The 21513-nt window shown below is 31.3% G+C and overlaps 1 protein-coding gene and 1 pseudogene across 1 annotated transcript; both read left to right on the top strand.

Moving 5' to 3' along the window:
- The first annotated feature begins 14573 nt into the window (after positions 1-14573).
- LOC139870641 (cyclin-D3-3-like) lies at positions 14574-15320 on the top strand (annotated as a pseudogene).
- Positions 15321-17102: 1782 nt separating this feature from the next.
- LOC139870640 (uncharacterized) lies at positions 17103-18473 on the top strand. Its single transcript, XM_071858420.1, has one exon. It carries the CDS (start codon positions 17103-17105, stop codon positions 18471-18473), a length of 1371 nt encoding a protein of 456 aa, XP_071714521.1.
- The last annotated feature ends 3040 nt before the right edge of the window (positions 18474-21513 follow it).

Below are 21513 nucleotides of genomic sequence, written 5' to 3'. Positions count from 1 at the left end.
GTATTACAGTCTTTATGAAAATATATGTATGTATATTTTTTCAGATATAATATAGATTTAATGAGTTAATATCATATTAAGCTCATTTGATTTTCGGCTGGATTAGAAATGAATAATCTCTAAAACATTAAAGATTTCATAATCTTCGCGGAGTATTTCACTAATGTAATCAATACTTCGTTATTCAGTTTTATTGATATTTCCTCAGTGAATCATGTTGGTGCTTATGGAACTCTTGCTAACTTCGCAAGGTACGAATGATGTTTTCTAGAAAGTTTCAAGTTCATCGAAAATGAAAGTGTAAAATCAAACATGTATTTGAATAATAAACTTGATTTATTATGAAATGAAATCTATTAAGTCAAAGCAGAGATTATAGTTAACGATTGTTAAGTCATTAACGAAGGATGTACATCATAGCATATTAGTAACATGAACTAACCGAGTAGTTAAGATTCACACGTAATAGCTTAGTACAAAAAGATTTATTTTGATCTCAAAATTCATATATATATATATATATATATATATATATATATATATATATATATATATATATATATATATATATATATATACATATAATTTTTTCAGAGGGAATGAGTTAATACTACATAACTCGTTGATACGATATACGCGTTGTTGATTAGTGATGATGTTTGCAGTGATTATGGATCTGGCGGAGCTTGTGATGTTGTAGATGCTGCTGATGCTAACGATGCTGATGGTACTGACGGTGCTGGTGATGTTGACGGTACTGTTGATGCTGCTGGTAAAACAGATCTAGCTTGTAAATCGTGCACCATTCCGATCAAGGTTTTATTTCATCATTTCTATTCGCTCACTCATCTGGTTTAAAATTAGAACTAGAATAAGTAATCTCTAAAACTTTTAGAAACTACCTATTCTCTGCAGAATATTTCTTCGATGAAGTTATGAATCAATACTTCATCGTTTGTTGTTGTTGGTATTCCTTGGTATCTATGGTGCGTATGAAGTTGATGTTCGAGGTACAGATTGTGTTGTTGGGGTGTGGGATGCAGATGTTGTTGGTGGTGGTTACTGTTGGTGTTGATGATGGTGGTACTATTGATGCCGGTGATGCTGTTGGTGCTTGTAATCTTTGCACCATACTCTCCAAAGCCACTACCCAAGCGCGAAGCTCGTTGACTTCTTCTACTACACCGGGATGATTGGCGGTTCGGACGAGCGGATGAATAAGATCCAGAATTTGAGATAGTATATAATCGTGACGAGATACTCAGAAAATGAGAGAGAAAATAGTATTACGAACAGGTTCGCCGGAAAGTGCTTCAAGTTCTTCGCCAAGAGGGGAATGTGGTGGATGGAAGGGATCACCTTCTTCTTGTCTCTAATGATTAAGTAGACTACGAACCCATCCCCAATTCATCCAGAATAGATGATTGCTGATTTTTTGATCCATTCCGGTTACACTGTCTTCGGAGTTCAGGTGAATATCCATATCGGAATAGCTGTCGGAGTTTAAGGAATTTGAACAAGATACGGGATCCATCTTGTATAATTAGAGAGATAATTTTTGATATGAAATAGATTATAGAATTTAGATTGGTACTCTTCAATACATAATTTACATATGTATATATAATACCAAAATTTCATAAATCACGGAGGAATTTTCGGAAGATGTCAAGCAAAGTTTACAGTAATAGAAATGCTAAGATTTGAATTCGTCTGTACACTATGTATGGAATAAATGCAGGAAATGTGTCTAGACTTAAGAATGATAAACATGTAATTTTTGACAAGAAATGATAAGTAAAACTCGGTAAAAACGGATACGGTCATAGTCCAGACTCACTAATGCATCCTAACAATTACCAGTTAAACACACTAATGCAAATTCTGGTTCCCTATGACCTCAAGCTCTGATGCCAACTGTGATGACCCGTCCAAATCCCTTTGGACGAATACATCATTCATCGATTTCACAGTGAGGTACTGACCTCTACATGATACGTTTTGTAAACAATGCATTCTTTTGAAAAGGCACGCCATAAATGAATATCAAATTCTAAGGTTTTTGACATTTGATGATTTCTACATATAGACAATCACCGTAAATAATAGTTTACAATATTACATTCGTTGACAATGCAGTCAAAATAAGAAACATGGTGATGATTTTGTGAATGCAAAGTGTTCTCGAATAAAGCATGTATGACTCCATGCACATAGCTTGTATAACGTATAAGCAAACAGCGGAAGACTTCTAGGAACCTGAGAATAAACATGCTTAAAATTGTCAACACAAAGGTTGGTGAGTTCATAGTTTTAGTGTTGCGCATAATCTGTATATAAAGGTGGATCACAAGATTTCAGTTGTTTCATCCAGAAATGTTTATCAAAATATTCTACAAAATTGAGCACCTTGGTAACTAAACTTAACGTATATATAATAAGTACCCCTATTTTAATATACATGCAACCAACATGTATAATACACGCAAACCAACGTGTACTAAACTCAAATAGCATACGTCCTCTTTATAGTTCAGGCTAGGGTCTCTGTACCTGGAACGGACGGAGATGTCAAGCCCTATGGATCAATATACGACTATTCGCGCCCACCAGTTCTTATAACCGGCAGTTACTAGTTACCAAAGCTAAGGGATTTTCGGTTCAAACTCGGTGTAGAATTTAGTATGTACTTGTATCCATTGCGTTTAAAATAAAGTGCATGTATTCTCAGCCAAAAATATAGATTGCAAAAGCATTTAAAAAGGGAGCAAATGAAACTCACCTTAGCAGCACATAATGTCATTCATCGAAATGTAACCGAAACTCGAAATGCAAAGTAACCATAGATCTCAACCTAGAGAACATATGTTGGTCAACAAATGTCTAACAAGCTAGGTCAGGTCATAGTGTATAATAATCCTAATGCTCGAGACCGACATGCAAAAGTTAACAAAAGTCATCTCAAAACTCAACCTGACCCAATATGATCTTTTAATCTATATATGTTTATTATCATAGTATATGTCTTGATAATTGAACGAATTTGTAGTTTATCAAACTCTAAATATTATTTATTTTAGGAGCTATATTATATTTGAATTATCATGTCAATCGAAAATATTTTATTATTTAACATAGTTTTCCAATACTTGTAAAATCATATTATAGTGTTTATAAAGCTTTAAAACATGATAAAACAGTCAACTTTGACAATTGATCAACAAAACAAAACGTGCCTTATATAGAAATTTATTTACTCGATTAGTAATATATAAAAATCCCATTTATCAATCTCATAGACAAGTTGTTTAAATATTAATTTACAGTTTCAAACACAATTTCAATTAACGTTAACCATAATTCAGTTGACCATATCTTTTAATCCGTTCATCGAAATCACGCGATTTCTAAATGAAAAGTTATTAACTTTTCGCCAGCTATCCAATAACATGCATATCATATACCTTATATCAGTAGTATATGTATTAAATTCGTGATTTATCGTAAAACTATCTAACGACGAAATTTAGCATACAAGCATGTATAAACATATATACTCGAGCACTAAACATGGATACACTATTAATATATAAAAGATAAGATATGAATGCTCACGTATCAATATTGTGATTCAATATTGTAGGAAAGTACGTAGACGCAACGGAGATGATAAACACTAGGTTTGACTCACGAGCTATACCCCCGAACTATACCCATAACCTCCATAGCTATAACCCATAATTTCCTTAGCTCTATCCCGCTCGAAAAGCTTGTTTTGAAATAACTCGCTCATGACATCGTCCTAGTATTTTATGTATAATAATACTAATAATAATAATAATAATAATAATAATAATAATACTAATACTACTAATAATAATATTAGAATTAATAATAATCTTTATTATTAACAATAATAATAATAATATTAATAATAATAATAATAATAAAATAATTCTTACGGAGTGTATAGAGAAGAGAGATTGAAATTGTGAATTATGAGAACAAGAAATCGAGCAATTTAAAGGAGTTGAACCCATCTACCGCACCATGCGATCGCATGGGCTGGTGGGCATTTTGCCATGCGATCGCATGGCTATATGTTACAACTCACATTTACAACTTTTGGAGTGCCGACACATTTGTAATGTGTGTATATATATATATATATATATATATATATATATATATATATATATATTATTTAATATATAATATATTTAATCTTTAGAATTAATTAAATATTATATTATATTCTCGTGCATAGTTGATTTGTAATTTTTACACCGATGTGTTGTACGTTAACCCTCGACTTAAGTACTAGTTCCGGTTTTTCGAACTCATTTTCGTACGCTTAGAAAACTGGTACTTTACGTTTCGTGTAATGTACCTTTATCAATAACAAGACTCAAATCAATGAAAAATTATCCCACTCAAAGAGTAACTTATTCATTTGAGTGTTTTAGTCATTTGCTTCTATAAATTGACGTCTCGTTATTTACCAATATATATTATAATAATACTATTTTAAATTCAAAACGTCTTACGACCTCGTTAATATTATATTTTATCACTTTGTAAAATAATGATATTATCATTTAAAAATATAAACTTATATATTTTAGAAATATTTATTTGCTAATATAATATTTAGTTTTTCAAAAACTAATTATATTTCAAAGTTTAATATATTTAAAATTGTTTAAATGTTAGATATTATTATATCACTCTACGTTTTACGCTCTAGTACATAATTTGATATGATTCATTTATGTGCCAACGTTTAATATAACTTTTCAAACATTCTAATTAACATATCTATAAATTAATCGAATCAATAAACAAGTGTTACTATCGATTACTTAACTTATCGATATTCATTTTCTAAGTTATCTATATTCCCCAATTTACTTTTACATTAAATAATAAGAAAGTTAAATAGTTTATCTTATCAAAAGTCACGAGGCAATTATTGTAAGGCATGTATTGGAAATCAACAGGAATTTCCACCAATCTGTCTAGCTCTCGCTACTTGACACTTTGTCCTTACTCGAAGATCACTTTAACATTTATTTCGAATACCGTTAAAAAAAAAGGTTTCCTAATTCTAAATGGACCTCTCAACAGGACTCGTAATCATATCACAATGTATATGATAATTCAATCATTTGATATTATCTTTTAATTTCGTCGATAAGCATATATGGAAACTAATGCGTTTATGTAAAGTATTATTCATCAAATACTTTGTTAACGTTTTCAAGTTATATAATAATTTCATAACTTATTTTCATATCAACCAAACCGTTAAATATTTTATTAATATTTCTCAATTTAATAATCACACATGTATATATTCATACATATCTATTTACACATAATTGTTCGTGAATTATCGAGAGCAGTCGAAGGGTAAATGAATACATGAACACAGTTCCAAATTTTTGAGATTTCAACATTACAGACTTTGCTTATCGTGTCGGAAACATATAAAGATTAAATTTTAAATTTGATCGGAAATTTATGGGTTGTCACACAGAGCCAAACGGGCTGCCACTTTGGAGCCACACTGGCAGCCACACGGGCTGCCATGCCTAGCCACACGACTAGTACACCAAGGTTTTTAATGATAACAAGTAAAATGTTTCATGTTTCGTTTGTTTAAATTTTATACCCGTTCCGTTTCATATCTATTGTCCATTTTTCCTTTTTTTGGATGTCCCAAATTAATTGTCTATTTTTTATAAATGAAAAAAAAATAATGTGATAAATTTCTTTTGTGCCTCTACTTTATACATGTAAAACAAAAAATTGATAAAAAGTAAGAGGAAAAACTAGAAGGTTAACAGAAAAGTACACGTGTCAGGTACTTTTTTCTTAATCTGTTTGTTTTTTGTCGGAAGACAATATATTTGGGATGGAGGGAGTAATAAACAAAGGTAGTATATATTAATAAAAGAATTATTTAATTTAATTATGTAACTAGCTTAAGACCCGCAGATTCACGGGTTTCGTCAATAAAAAATTTAAAAAATATTTATTATGTGTTAGCTCATTTAAAAATTCGCTACCAATTTTGTATAATAAACAAATGAAGGCAAAGAATGTAGGTAAACAAAATATTAGATAACATTAAGTATAATGCAAACATTAAATATAAGTAAATTCAATTGGATAAAAAAATATAATTTGTAACACCAAGTTGGATATATTGGGTTACTATTATTTTATGATAGTAGACTATTAATTTGTAGCTAAGCATGTCTCCGACGACTTTTCCATAGATTATTCAATGCATCAAAACGTTTGAAGTAGTCATTTAGTGTCAACAATGAAGCAACTTGTGGTTACAGAAATATGGAGTTTTTTTGTGGTTACAGAAATAGTTATAAGGTTACAGTTAGATCCAATGGTTGATAAGGAAAGGCATTTGAGGTCGTTTGTTTAATCTAAGGGTTCAGATTCAAAATTGCTAATAAAAGGTATCTCAATTTGACTTTTCTTTTGATGTATAGATATAGATATAGATATAGATATAGATATAGATAGATGAAGATAGATGATGATGATGATGATGATGATGATTGGTAAATCGACAAAAATGGAAGGTTAGAATTGAAGGGGTAGTCTAAATCTACCTGCATTTTTTTGCTTAACATACCAAGTCAACTATCAATACCTATTAATTACAAGCTTTCACAATTTCAAGATGGCATACACTTAATTATGGGAATATGATTATAATCATCTTTATTATTATTTAATTAATATTTTTTATTAGTGTCATTAATATATATTATTATACTCCGTGATTATAATTTAACTAAAATTTAATATTCGTATTTTAATTATATAAAAATTAATCATTATAAAATTATATTATATTTATATATTTTATATATCTAATTATTATTATTATTATTATTATTATTTTTATTTTAAATCTAATTTATATTTATATATATACTAATTTACGTAATATAAAATTAGTGAATATATATAAAAACCCGTTTAATTGTTATTGTTATAAAATACTAAAATACGGAGTAATTTTTGCAATTTATACTTAACATTTACATTGGAGTTTGAGCCAAGCAACAACAAAAGTTGTTTTAATCAAACCTCGTATAGGGACTTCAACAAAAGTTGGTAAATGATTTTATGAACAGCTTAAAAAATTTAAGTTTGTTACTGTACAATTTAAATTTAAAATATTAAATATTTATCATTTAGTTATTTAGATGACTATAAGCCCTATAGTATAGTATAGGGACTTCAATTTCCAATGACCAGTTAACTATCTTTTAAAACAGTTAAAGTATTTTCTCTCTCTTTTGACCGGGTGGATTTAACAATACCCGAATTGAATTATATGGTGTCTTAGTGTCTTGGTGAGGTAGGTAAAGACCAATTAAGTTAAAATAAAGTATAGTCGTCAAATTTTAATTGGGATCAAGTCTTCTTTTGGGAAGAGTTTACGTCATCTAATATCACTGAAAGTGTTCTACAACGTTTGATCAAAACATAAATCATACGATATAAGTAATTTTTATTTATATTAATTAATTTATAACCTTATCCTTTTTCTTTTTCTTTTTCTTTTTTTTTTATTTTACACACGTACGGGAAATAGTGATTATTATTATTATTATTATTTTATATATATATATATATATATATATATATATATATATATATATATATATATATATATATATATATATATATGTATATATATATATATGGGCAGGATCAATGGGAAGTAACCAATCGGGGGGAAGCGGGGGGAAATAAATTTTTTTTTTTGTTTTTTTGGAATTTTTTTTCCCGGCATCAGGATCACACGAAAATATGAACATTTAGAAGAGACACTTCGTGATGAATTTTATTATTTAGGCGGAAAAACCATCGACAAAAATAACATTCAAGATAATAATGTTCGTTAAGAATATGAACGTTTTTTTTTTCTTCATGTTTTGTGAAGTAAAATTTAGCCCGATTTAGAGTTTATGGTTTAGGGTTTAGGGCTTAGGGTTTGGTATTTTGGGTTTATGGACACCAAACCCTAAACCTAAACCCTAAACTCTAAACCGTTCGTGTTAAAAACTCAATCTAAATCCTAAATCTAAACCCTAAACCCTAAATTTCTAAACCCTAATATCTAAACCCTATAAACCCTAATATCTAAACCCTAATATCTAAACCTCAATAGCTAAAACCTCAACATACGCTCGAAAAACACGATAATTGTTATATATTACTTCTTCGAGCGTTTTTCCGCCAAAATAAAAACATTTATCACAAAGTGTCTCTACTAAATGTTCATATTTTCATCCCATCTATAATGTTCGTGAACAAAGTTTTTTCAAAAAACGAAAAAAAAAAAGTTTTTGCTTCCCCCGTTTCCCCCGATTGGTTACTTCCATCTTGATCCTACCACTATATATATATATATATATATATATATATATATATATATATATATATATATATATATATATATATATATATATATATATATATATATATATATATATATAGTATTGCTTTTAACACGAAACTACGTTTTAAGAAATTTAATTTAATACTAATATGAAATAGAGTTTTGATAACGTATCTTTTGACATTTTTTAATATAGATTCAATTCCAAATTTCTTTAATATCAAAATTTATTATTATTAACAAATGTATAAATTGATAATCTATTACTACCTAAATATTGACACTCTGTGTCATAAATTAGCTACATTAAATTCTATTTCAATTATCTATTATTACCTATATAATCTATAAAAAAATACATATAAATTTAGTTTTTTTTTAAAAAAAAACCTTCATAAATAAATAATCTTAAAAGTGACCCCAAGAGTCATAACTCATAAATAAGCTTATTTAATCATGTTAGTGTATTAAATAGAATTCCTATTAAATTAGATTAAATAAATGAAATAAAATAATATATCTATATATAAAAAATGAATAATAAATAAGCTTACTTAATCATGTGTTGATGTATTAAATACAATTTTTAAATTAAATTAAATAATTGTAACAAAATAATATATATATATATATATAAATGAATATAAGATTTAATATTAATTTTATGAACCGGATTAAATCAATATTAGTAACTTACATATAATATATATTTATTATTTATTCAATATCAATTAAATGATAAATAAAGAATTAAATAGTAGTAAAATAAATAATATATATATATATATATATATATATATATATATATATATATAAATGAATATAAGATTTAATATTAATTTTATTAACCGAATTAAATCAATATTAGTAACTTAGATATAATATATATTTATTATTTATTCAATATCAATTAAATGATAAATAAAGAATTAAATAGTAGTAAAATAAATAATAAATATATGGTAAACCAAAAATGAACAATAAATATACGAACCTTTCATTTTCTTACTAAATTAACTTATTTTTTACTAGCCTATAAATATGTATGTCATCTTCACTTTTCAATAGGAATCATACAATGGGAAGATCGCATCATATTATTACTAAAAGATGAATATTCAAGATATGTATAATGAGGTAAATATATGTAATATATATTCAAATATGTATATGTATATATATACGTAGATAAATGTACATATATAACATTGATTTAATCATGAAGTATATATTTTCGGAATATATATATATATATATATATATATATATATATATATATATATATATATATATATATATATATATATATACTGTAATTTGTTTTGTATCCTACATCTCCACTTTTCAGTAGCAATCATACAATGAGAAGATAACGCCATATTACTAAAAGATGAATATTTAAGTTATGTATCATGGGGTAAATATGTGTAATCTATATTTTCTTTTATGATTTAAAATATTATTTAACATATATATATATATATATATATATATATATATATATATATATATATATATATATATAGTGTGTGTGTGTGTGTGTGTGTATTCGAATATGTATATGTGTGTGAGTATATATATATATATATATATATATATATATATATATATTAATTATAACTTTTGAGTTTCTCATTTAATTGTTATCATTCATCACTTATATCATTTTATATGTTTATATGAATAAAACATCACTTTATATTTAAATATACGGATCATCAAAAGTCTCTCATTGATTATTTTAATAATATATGTAGTATGTAAATTATTTACGATTTAAAATATTATTTAATATATATATATATATGTGTGTGTGTGTGTGTGTGTGTGTGTAATATTGATATATAATTATATATACATACATATATAATTAAATATAATGCGTGTTTGTTTGTTTTTGTAGCTACTGAAGAAACGTTGAATTAAAAAAAATGTCAAATGTAGACTTGCCAAGAAGACACGTGGTTGGCTCTATGTTGGATGAATTCGTTCGAAGATTCTTTTTTTTAATGTTTATAATGTAATTATTATATTGTATAATTGTATTTATATATTTAAGTTAATTTAAATTTCTTATATAAATTTTCTTACAATTCTATCCTTTTAATTATTAAATAGTATAGTATAAAAATATATATGTTAAAAAAGTTCAAATCAATTACCAGGATCCTTAACCCAACACCCTAAACAAATCTATGTATTCATTCGCTTTTTGGAGATTCGTAGAAGATTAGCATACATTTTGTCTACGTCGGCACTTAGTTACCTATTTTGATGTTCGTGGAAGTTTTTGCTTATTTATTACGATTATTATGGACTGTTTTTTTTTTTATAAAGCATTATTATGGACTGTTAAGAACTCTTTGTTTCATATGGTCGTTATTATATATGTCCTCCCAATAAGAACTATTACGTACGAGACAAACACATACTTTACTTTAAAATAAAAAATGCAAAACGTAAAAATATCCGTGCAACGCACGGGCAATGCTTCTAGTAGTCATAAAGATTCACGATAGCAAAACTCTATATTAAATAATTCAAATAAAAAATTTATTTTATAAAAACTAAATCGATCAATATATATCATCTGTAGCTATCTATATATATCTTTATATCTATTTCTATAATCTATTTATAAAAAGGATAATATGGTGGCCTAAAAACTAGATTCCAATAATTTGGGTGCATTGAATGGGCCCAAAAAGTAGCTATCATTCAACTCACACAAACAAATAATGATCGAATATACCGTACTCCCCCGATCCTATTTTATTATTCCCTTATCTTTATTTTATTTTTTTTAAGCGAAGAAACACTTATATGAACGATCATATTAGCTCTCCATAGAAGTAAAGCCCCGAGACCTGGTACCGGATGAATTGCGCATTATGCGCACCCTCTAGTCACACTCCCTTTTTGAACAATTTGACATAGCCATGAATTAAACCCGGGTGATGTACTTCATTGGACAACTCGATGGTCACTCATACAAGGCTGAGTGGTTATTTCCTTATCTTTATTTTATTGAAGTTTTAAATTAATTATTTACTTCTATAATAAAGAGTTTGAATTAAGTTTTTATATATCATAATATATACACGCAAGATAAAAATTATGTAAATAATAAGAGACAAAATTGAAAGCAAAAAAAAAAAAAAATACTTGTAATAATAACATTTTTAAATTGTATATCTTTGTCCGAATACAATCAAATATCGGACGGATGTACTTAATTTAGGACAATTTGGGACCAAGAAAATCATGTTCAAATCGGGAATGGTGCTTTGCATTTCGATTGTGTTCTTCATTTCGATTGCACTCTTTATTTCGAAATCTAAACCTAAGTTGTGCAAGTATGAACAAAGAGTCGGAGACAGGGCGGAAGTAGTAGGGGACAAGCGGGGGCACCCTCCCCAGTGAATTCGAAATTTTTATTGTAAAGATTTTGTGTGTTTTATTTTTCCCCCAGTGAATTTTTTTTTTGGTCCAAAAGTCTTCCTATTTTGCCCCCAAGCCTCCATATTTTGCCCAAAAGTTTCAGTATATTGCCCAAAAACCTTCATATTTTACCCAAAATCTTCCATATCTTGCCAAAAAAATTGTTACGTTTTTAAATGTTTTTCGCCCTGGTGAAAAAAATTTATTCTTCCGCCACTGATTGGAAACAAGTTTATATTGATGGATTTGAAGTTTTAATTTATAAATTTGGGGGAGATATGAATTTGAGGTTATAATTGGTTTGAAATAATAACGCCGTTGGTAACTGTGGTTTGTTTACATTATCATGACAACACTTAAACTTTTCTTTTTGCGTAGTTGCTACCTAGATTTTGTGTAACTTGCGTGGTTCGTACCTCTTGCTAACTACAATTAAATTTTAATGGTTAACCTCTCAAATGTACCACGCATGTGGTATATTCGTCCGTTTATACCATTCTTTCCAAATTAATTGTTGGGTACAAAACCTTTGTTTTCTTAAATAAATGAATGAATGAATAGGATCACTTAGTATTATTATGAGTATTATCGTAGGAAGATGTTGACCAAAGGTCAAAATCCAACCTTTGATGTAACAATCTCGAATCGGGCCTAGCGGTAAATGACCTTTTTACCCTTAGTTAATATTAATTTATTAATATTAGTAATTTTAATAATTATGGGTTAATAATTATTTGATTAGTTAGTTGTGTGCGCTTTCTGATAAGGGTCACAGAACATGTTTCGTTATGTGAATTGGACCTCGTTAGGGCCACCTAATGAGGTACATTGTGTTTTAGATAACTGGTAAATACCCGTATGTTAGACGGAAGAGGTTTCCTCATAGTGAAGAAACCCTTAAATGAATATATATACTCCTGTACGTTCTTTATCTTTCCTATTTTAGTAACATTAAACCCTAAACACACCTACTGCTCCTAAATTCTTGAAATTAAAAGTGCAAGATCAAAGATTGTGATTTCGTTTATTTGATTCTAGCATTTACAAGGATTAAAACAAGGTAAACATCATTGAATTTGGTGAATTTAAAAGTGAGTTTGGGTTAAAATGGGTTTTGATGATTTTTGAGCTTGATTCTTGATTATATGTGTTTGTTATGCTTGATTGATGTTAGAAATAGTTTATATATGTATTATGTGGTATTCTTGATGCATTAGATTGACCAAAACAAGCAAAAATCGAGTTTTGGGTGTTAAAAACGCGAAAACAGCGAGCTGGAACTGATTTTCAGCACCCACACTTTTGACAGCTTAACCACGCGGTTGAGCACACTTTTGAGGGCTCAACCATGCGGTTGAGGGCTCAACCGAACGTTTGAGGTCTCAGCCACGTGGTTGAGCAGTGGTCAGCTTTTGGTAAAATTGAAAAGGCTATAACTTTCAAACTGTAACTCCGTTTTTGACAAATAAACTATCGTTGGAATCGTCTCGAGGTTTAATTTCCAATGATAATGTTTTAAAACACTAAATAAAACTTTTTGTTGGGTGAAAAAAGCTCGAATTGCAATTATGCTGCTGTTCTTGCCCAACCGTGCGAGTGAGGCACTCACCCGTACAGATGAGGTGTCCAACCGTGCGTGTAAGTTACTTAATCATGCGAGTGAATTTAAAGTCACTCTTGGGAATAGGTTTTCAGTCGTGCGAGTGAGCATACTCATCCGTACGAGTGAGCTAGTCAGTCGCACGAGTGAGATCTCATCCGTGCGAGTGATAGTGTTTGTATATTTGGGTCAAGTGCTATTATGACTCATTACTGTATTGATGTGTTCATTTCTTCTGATGTGTAATCTGATTGAAATGGGTACTAACTAGAGAAATAATATTCTCAGGTGATAAAGGAAAATGTGAAGGCTCAATAAAATAAGACTACTGAGTTCTTGTATTTCCAGGTGAGTGGGACTATCGTAATGTTTATAAGTATTTAGTAGCAGGTTATGCTACTGTTACCTTGGCTTACTCAACTGAATACTCATTATCTGATATACTGTGTTATATTCTGTGACTTGTTGTGGCCACCTTGATGCCGGCTACGGGTTAGTAGTCTGGTAGTTGATATTGCCGATTGCGGGTTTTGTAGCGGCAGCTGGCTTACATGTGGGGCAGCTATGGTTTTGTAGTTATGCCAAATTTGTAAGTTGGGCAAGAGGCATGAATGAGTCTTTCTGGTTCAGGAGTTACTATTCGCGTAGTATAGTTGAACGATGCACCCCCTGCATCTGGATACTATGCGGCGGAGACAGTAACTGGAATTATCGGTATACTCTAGCCTGATCAGTTGGAGTTAAGGGCCCGGCCAGGCGGCCGATCCTCTTGTTATCATGACCTTGTTTGTATATTGGTTAGCTTGATGTTATATGCTTATACCTGTTAGGACTGTGCCATTCACTTAGTCTTGTGCTAACTCCCTCACTTCCTCCCTGTAGGTAGGCTTATACGCTAGGGTTTTGGGAGGAGTTTGTTTTGCTGGATATGTTTGAAGATCAAACTCTGATGTCTTTTGTATAACATAATAATAGTTGTTCAACGTAACACCAGATGATTTATAATATCCGTGTGGTAATGTAGAACATAAATATGGATATGTAATTATTATATTTGTAAAGTTTCCGCTGTGTATTAAAAAAAAAAAAATGGACGGTGTCACATTTAATTTTGAAAAAGATGGTCTTTTATGTGAGCAACAGGAAAAAGATTTGAACTTCGAATATGGGTTTAACTTATTTGAAGAAAAAATTCAAATCTTGAAACAAAAAGACCAATTTTATACTCATTTTGAACATGATCTTTTATGGGAAGAAGATGAGCTTTCTACTCTTATAGCTAAAGGAAAAAATGCCGGTTTAGGAGATGATGGGTTTGATTAATGATAGTTTTCTAATGGGTTTAAGAAAAGAATCCGTTGATTGGATGATTAAGGTCAGCAATGGTTGTGGATTTGTTGCAACCACCACCATTTTAGCTATTAATTACTTTGATAAGTTCTTGTATAGCCCTAATTTTCAAAGAGATAAACCATGGATGAATCAACTAGCTGCTGTCGCTTGCCTTTCGTTAGTATCAAAAGTAGAAGAAATTCAAGCACCTTTTCTTATGGATTTACAAGTATGTTTTATTATGTTTAAGTTTGTCTTTCAATTTTTTGTGAAATGTCAATGTGGGTAAGTAGTTTTGTTATTTAACTAATGTAGAGTTATTTTATATTTTATTAGGTGTAAAGAATAAAATTAAAATTTGTGTTTGAATCAAAGACTATACTGAAAATGGAACTTTTGGTGCTTTCTTCTCTTCAATGGAAGATGAATCCAGTAACCCCACTTTTGGTTACTAATAAATGGACGAATATATCCTCTGGTACATGTGAGGGGTTAACCATTTAAAATTTGACTGCAGTTAGTCAGGGGTACCAATCATGCAAATTAAACAAAATCTAAGTACCAACTACGCAAAAACAAAAAGTTTAAATGTTGTCATGATAATATAAATAAACCACAGGTTCTAACGATGTAATTTTTTTTTCAATTGGTATTGATTGAAAGTTGGATTTGGCTGTTACTAGAAATGATGGCGGGTGGGTGTTATTGGAAATGGTTCACATATTTTATTTTTTTGGCGAACAAACTATAAATATTACTATACTATCTAAAAGACAATGCGGGGGAGTCCAAAGGATTCGTTCGTAGGGGTTCCTGAGTCACCAAAAAAAAGACAAAATCATGTAGCATTATTCATCAATAGTAATCAGGGGTATTATCGTCATTTCACCTTTAAAAAAAATTCTTTTTTACAAAATAGATCAACTAACTTTAAAAAAAAAATGAACGCTAAAGAAGCAACTTTCACAAAAGGAACAACCCTTCAATGTTAGATATCGAAAAAATTCTTTTTTACAAAATAGATCAAGACTTTTTTTTTAACTCGCATTCAAAACAGAGCCCGGGCGCGAAGCGAGAGCTCCACAACTAGTTATAACTAATTGAGAATTCATCATAAAAAAGAACTCCAAGAAACGATTACAACCAAGAACATACAAGCTCAACCTAACAAAAAATTAACGAAAGCTCACAACAAACTGAAAAAAATAACGAAACAAAAGTGCGGCTATGTATCCATTATCCACACACTTGTTTACTGACTTTTTCTTCCACCAATTTACATATCATTTTCGTAGTTGTATTCTTTAAATGCGTTTGCTTGGTATAATGAGGTTTTTATCCTTTTCAAAAAATTTATGTGATTTGCAACTTTAGATGTAGATAGAAGTATTAGATTTAGATTTGAAATTTTAATTTTAATTAGGGCTTTCTTTGTCTCTTACACAATGAACAAATAACCTAATTTTAATTTTAAAATATGAATAAGTTACTTGTACATTATTAATAACCTAATTACTTGATACTTAAATTATTCTTTTTAACATAAACTATAGATCTATCACTAGATAAATACTTTTTTATTCAAATATGTGTTATCTTACAAATTTTCGAGTGGTTGTAAACTTGTAACCACTGTTGTAAAAATCCTCAATTACTCCTGATTAATTCATGACTATCTTTTTAATAGCAGTCCGTTTCGGTTTTCTAAATCCATTTAATTAATCGATCAACGTCGGTTAATGGTAAAAAAAAAATCATATGTGTTGATCAAAGTCGATTAAAGTCAAAATTGATCAACATATAACATAAATATAAACTATAACTTTAGAGTTTTGAACAAAATAAACGATTTAAAACAATTATGTTAATGTTTATGTATATGATTTTTTTTATGTATTTATACATATAATTTTGAAATTGAATATATAAATGAAAGTACAAACCTATAGGAGTTTTGGCCGATTAATTCCCGAATAAGGAGTTTTGCAACCTTTTTTTTGTAACCATCCCTTTCCCCAGACACGCGGACGCAGTTGGCCCCGGGTTTTGAAAATTTTAAATTTTAGCCATGTGACACCGCCCTGCAATGCGCTATTTTTTGACATATTCCTTCACGCTCGAAAATTAAAAATAAAAAGAAAAATGAAATAGAAATTGGGAAGTAGCTGTTGGGAAGGACTCGTTGGGCTTTTTTTTCTATAAATACTATACCTTAACTCATAAATTTCATACTACAACTACAAATAAAACAACTAAAAAAAATTAATCTTCTTTAAATTTCCAAGCATGGATCGAGATCGAGAAGATGAAATATACGAAGAGGCGGTGGATATTGCAAATGCTTATTATCCACTTCAAGCTCTCGAAGCTACCGATTTTTTGGAACAAGAAGAAGTCGAAAACGAAGGTCCGTCTATACCAAGAGCTCCTCGAAGACATTTTTCACGAGATAGTGAAGGAAAAGCAAAACAACTCTACAATAATTATTTTTCGGACGATCCCACTTTCCCGCTTGATAAGTTTCGTAGACGTTATCGTATGAGCAAGTCTTTGTTTATCCGCATTTGTCAAGGTATCATTAACTTTAATCAAGAACCTATTCCCCCTTATTTTACATACTTTAAAAAAAAAGATGCTACGGGTCAATGGGGTTTTAATGTTTTTCAAAAATGTACGTCCGCTATTAGACAATTAGCGTACGGTGTTGCACCCGATATATTTGACGAATATTTGCACATGGGTGAATCTACTAGTTATTTGTGTTTGGAAAACTTTTGCAAAAGTGTTTTACACTTATATTTGGCGGAGTACTTGAGAACGCCAAATGCACACGATGTGCAACGTTTTATTTCAAAACATGAAGAAATACATGGTTTTCCGGGAATGTTGGGGAGCATCGATTGTATGCATGGGGGTTGGAAAAATTGTCCCGTTGCTTGGAAAGGGCAATATACACGTGGTGATCATGGTTACCCAACAATTATGTTAGAAGCTGTTGCCTCGTATGATACATGGATTTGGCATGCCTATTTTGGTCCCGCGGGTTCAAACAATGACATTAACGTTTTAAATCAATCGGATTTATTTAAAGATTTATTAAAAGATGAGTTACCTCCATGTAACTATACCGTTAATGAGTTGCAATTTAGGAGAGGGTATTATTTGGCGGATGGAATATATCCGGAATGGTCAACTCTAGTTAAATCTTTTAAAAATACTAACGATCTGAAGGCAAAGAAATTTAAAAGATTCCAAGAGTCAGCAATAAAAGATATTGAACGAACTTTCGGTATACTTCAAGGTCGATTTGCAATTACAAAAAATTCGGCGCGACAATTCTATATAAAGATGATTCAAAATATTATGTATACTTGTGTGCTCTTACATAATATGATAACCGAAGACAATGGCCGTGCATTTTGTGAACTTGAAGAAGAATATCCGTCAGCGCGTCGTCCCCGACAATTAAACCTTCACGAACGACTTGAACTACATATGCGAATGGATAAAGAACTTAGAGATAAAAGCAGTCATCATTTTCTTAGAGATAATCTTATCGAACATGTTTGGAGTCTTCCACCAAACCACCGCATTCGCTATGATCCGACTGCCGGACCTTCAAACGTTCCCGAACATGTCAATGATGTAAGACCCTAATCTTCATTGTACAGCAGAATAAATAGAGTACATAAAGTGTGGGATTGATTGTGCAGTTAAACAGAAGACATATACTGATCTGAGCTTAGTGCGCTCAGCGCACACATAAGGGTGCGCGTGGCTCACTCTTCACTGTAGCCGGGTTCTGCTTGTTTTATTCAGATATTTTGATGGGTATTTTGGTAATTTCACCTGTGGACGAGTTAAAGGCCAGTAGGTCAGTTTGTGGAGTATCATTCACTCCATTTTCAACAACCTTATCTTCTTCACTTTAATTTTAGAGAGAGAGTGTGATTTCTTGAGTGAGAAAGCTTAAATCCAAGAGGAAAAAGTTGTTCTCTGGCCAAAGTGCGGGTATTAAAGTCGTTCATCTACTCACTAGCTATGTTGTGGTTGTAGTGGTAAGCTCTAATCTTGATTTCCTTATTTTAAATTTGTGTAAGGGTTAGGGTTTGGGATAGTGATGAACATAAAACCCAAATTTGATGATTTTGGGTGTTCTTGGGTAAGATTGAGTCATGAAGACTCAATAGTAACTAACCTAGGGTTTCAAAGTGGTAATTGATGTTTATGAGTCCTAATTGGTTAGTTAATTACTAGCACACCTAGCTAATTGGTAAATGGGTGTTAGTTGGGTTGGTGGATGACCCGAAATGGGTGTGTTGACTTTAAATGAGTCAAAGGGGTTAATGATTGACCTAGTTGGGGATTATGGGTATGAATTACCCTAATTATGTTATAGTTAGTGTTGTTGGACCTTAATCACTAGCTTTTAAGTGATTAATGGTGGTCTTGACCCTTAAGGGCGGTTTTGGTGAAAATGGGGCATTTAATGCATTAAGTCATTAAATGCACATAAGTGAATTGTTGGTATTTAGTCCAACTAGATTATGTGTTGATTGAAGTACTTATTATATTAGGTACTTTGCTTTAAAGCTTGCGAAAGTATAAAACCGTCACCGAATCATTAAGGTGAGTGGAATAATTATATGCGTAGATATATAATGTATTTATTTGTGGTAGCTTGAGATGTGAAGTGTCGAAGTGTTAAGGCACTACGTTTCACGTGACGAGTGAAGCATCGAGGTGTTAAGGTGCCACTCTAAGTAATCGGCGGGTGAAGTATCGAGGTGTTAAGATGCCACCTAGAGGTGAAGCATCGAGGTGTTAAGATACCACCTAGGAGTGAAGTGTCGAGGTGTTAAGACACCACTCTAAGTAAAATAAAGGGTGAAGTATCGAGGTGTTAAGATGCCACTCAAGGGTTTAGTGATATGAGGTGTTAAGTACACTAACGGATGTTATGAACACCGATGGCCTTTCGCGAGCGCCATTCTCTTGTACGATTGGTTAACCATGGTTATTGTGTTGTAAGCGAAAGCATATTATATTGTTCGAGTTATATATATTTATGTGATTGTTATGCTAGCTTGTGGCATTGGAGGTTGGTAGCCTCGTATTGATGATAAGCTAATTGTGTTGCTAGTATGTATGCGGTATGTGTATGAGTGTTTGCAAGTAGGTATATTATATATGTATGTGTATAATTATTGCATTCACTAAGCTTTAGCTTACCCTCTCGTTGTTTATCTTTTTATAGGCTCCGGCGTGGACAAGGGTAAGGGCATTCGGTTGGATTAGAGATCCCACTTTATTTGTTAGGGGACGCTTTTGGATTTGATAGCTTTTGGAGTTGACCGGAACTTGGGTAGTTTAACCCCCAAACACCATGCTCATAGTGTCGTTTGGAAATTAAACTAATGTGGACGAAACTCATGTTTTGTATGAAACTCGTAGATTGGGCCGATGTGGGCCCTATTTTGTAAAACTTATTTTATTATTGAATCGTGCTAGTTTTTCATATTAGAACATGTTGTGAAAAGCGTTTCGTCTAAATATGTCAGGAAGTGGGAGATCTTTTTACGTGAAAACGACCAATCTGGACAGCAGGCTGCCAGGCCCTGTGCACGCTGCGCACAGGAAGGGTTGCGCGCCACGCACCCTGCCTGGACAGGCCTACTTCAATTTTTTTTTTTGAGGTCTGTTTTCGGTTGTATAATGGGTCGGGTTGTTACAAGTGGTATCAGAGCATGGTCTAAGGGATTTAGGCGACTTGAGATAGGTGCCTAGACTTAGACTTATTTGCGTATGCGCTTTATGCGGGACTTGTAGGAGACGGGTCGGACCGGGAGTTGATTATTGCTTAGGTTTATGTGAATTAACCTTGCACTAACTGTTTTGTGTTGTTTTAGCAATCATCAAGCGAGATAGACGTTGTACTAGCGAATTAATGCGACGTGATCGCGTAACAATGATTAGCTACCATTGTTACGGGTTCAAATCGTGTCAAACAAGCGATGTACGACGATTGTTGAGCAAGATGGGGTAGTGTGATGTATATGTATACACATATGTGTTAAGTCCTTTCGTTTCGTTGCTTAATTTACTTCGTTTTATAGAATGAAGATGAGAAATGAACACGACACCAATGTCGGAAGTACGAGTGAGGACGTTGAACTCACGGCCAAAGTTGAGGCCATCTTTAAAAGGCTAAAAAAGGATTTTCTTGACGATGTTCGAAAGGTTTTCCAAGAGTCGGTTGATGGGCAAGTAATCGAAATGATAAATGAGCGAATGAATGCCGCGATTGAGGAGGCATTAGAAGCTAGAAACATTCATCCTCGTAGTGAAGGGGGTGATGGTAACAGTGGGAATGGAAGGCGGGACTTCCATTACAAAAATTTTAAGGATGCTACCCGATGTTTAATGGGGTACGAGATCAGTTAAAAAGTACATGTTGGATCTCCGACATCGAGGGAGATTTCCGTACCGCGGAGTGTCCTCCCGAGAAGAAAGCAAGGTACGGTTCTAGTATGTTACGGGAAGAAGCTAAGTTGTGGTGGGATGATAAAATCAACTTATATGGTGAGGAGCAATGTATGAGTTTGATGTGGGAAGAGTTTAAGAAGGAATTTTTCAAAGAATACCGAACTTCTTCCGATCTTGATAGAATCCGGGACGAGTTGCACAATTTGCAACA

The sequence above is a fragment of the Rutidosis leptorrhynchoides genome, chromosome 10, assembly GCF_046630445.1.
Source record: "Rutidosis leptorrhynchoides isolate AG116_Rl617_1_P2 chromosome 10, CSIRO_AGI_Rlap_v1, whole genome shotgun sequence".
NCBI classification, from domain to species: Eukaryota; Viridiplantae; Streptophyta; class Magnoliopsida; order Asterales; family Asteraceae; genus Rutidosis; species Rutidosis leptorrhynchoides.
Note: the sequence above shows the minus strand (reverse complement) of the source record. Positions and strands in the feature narration are given on the sequence as shown.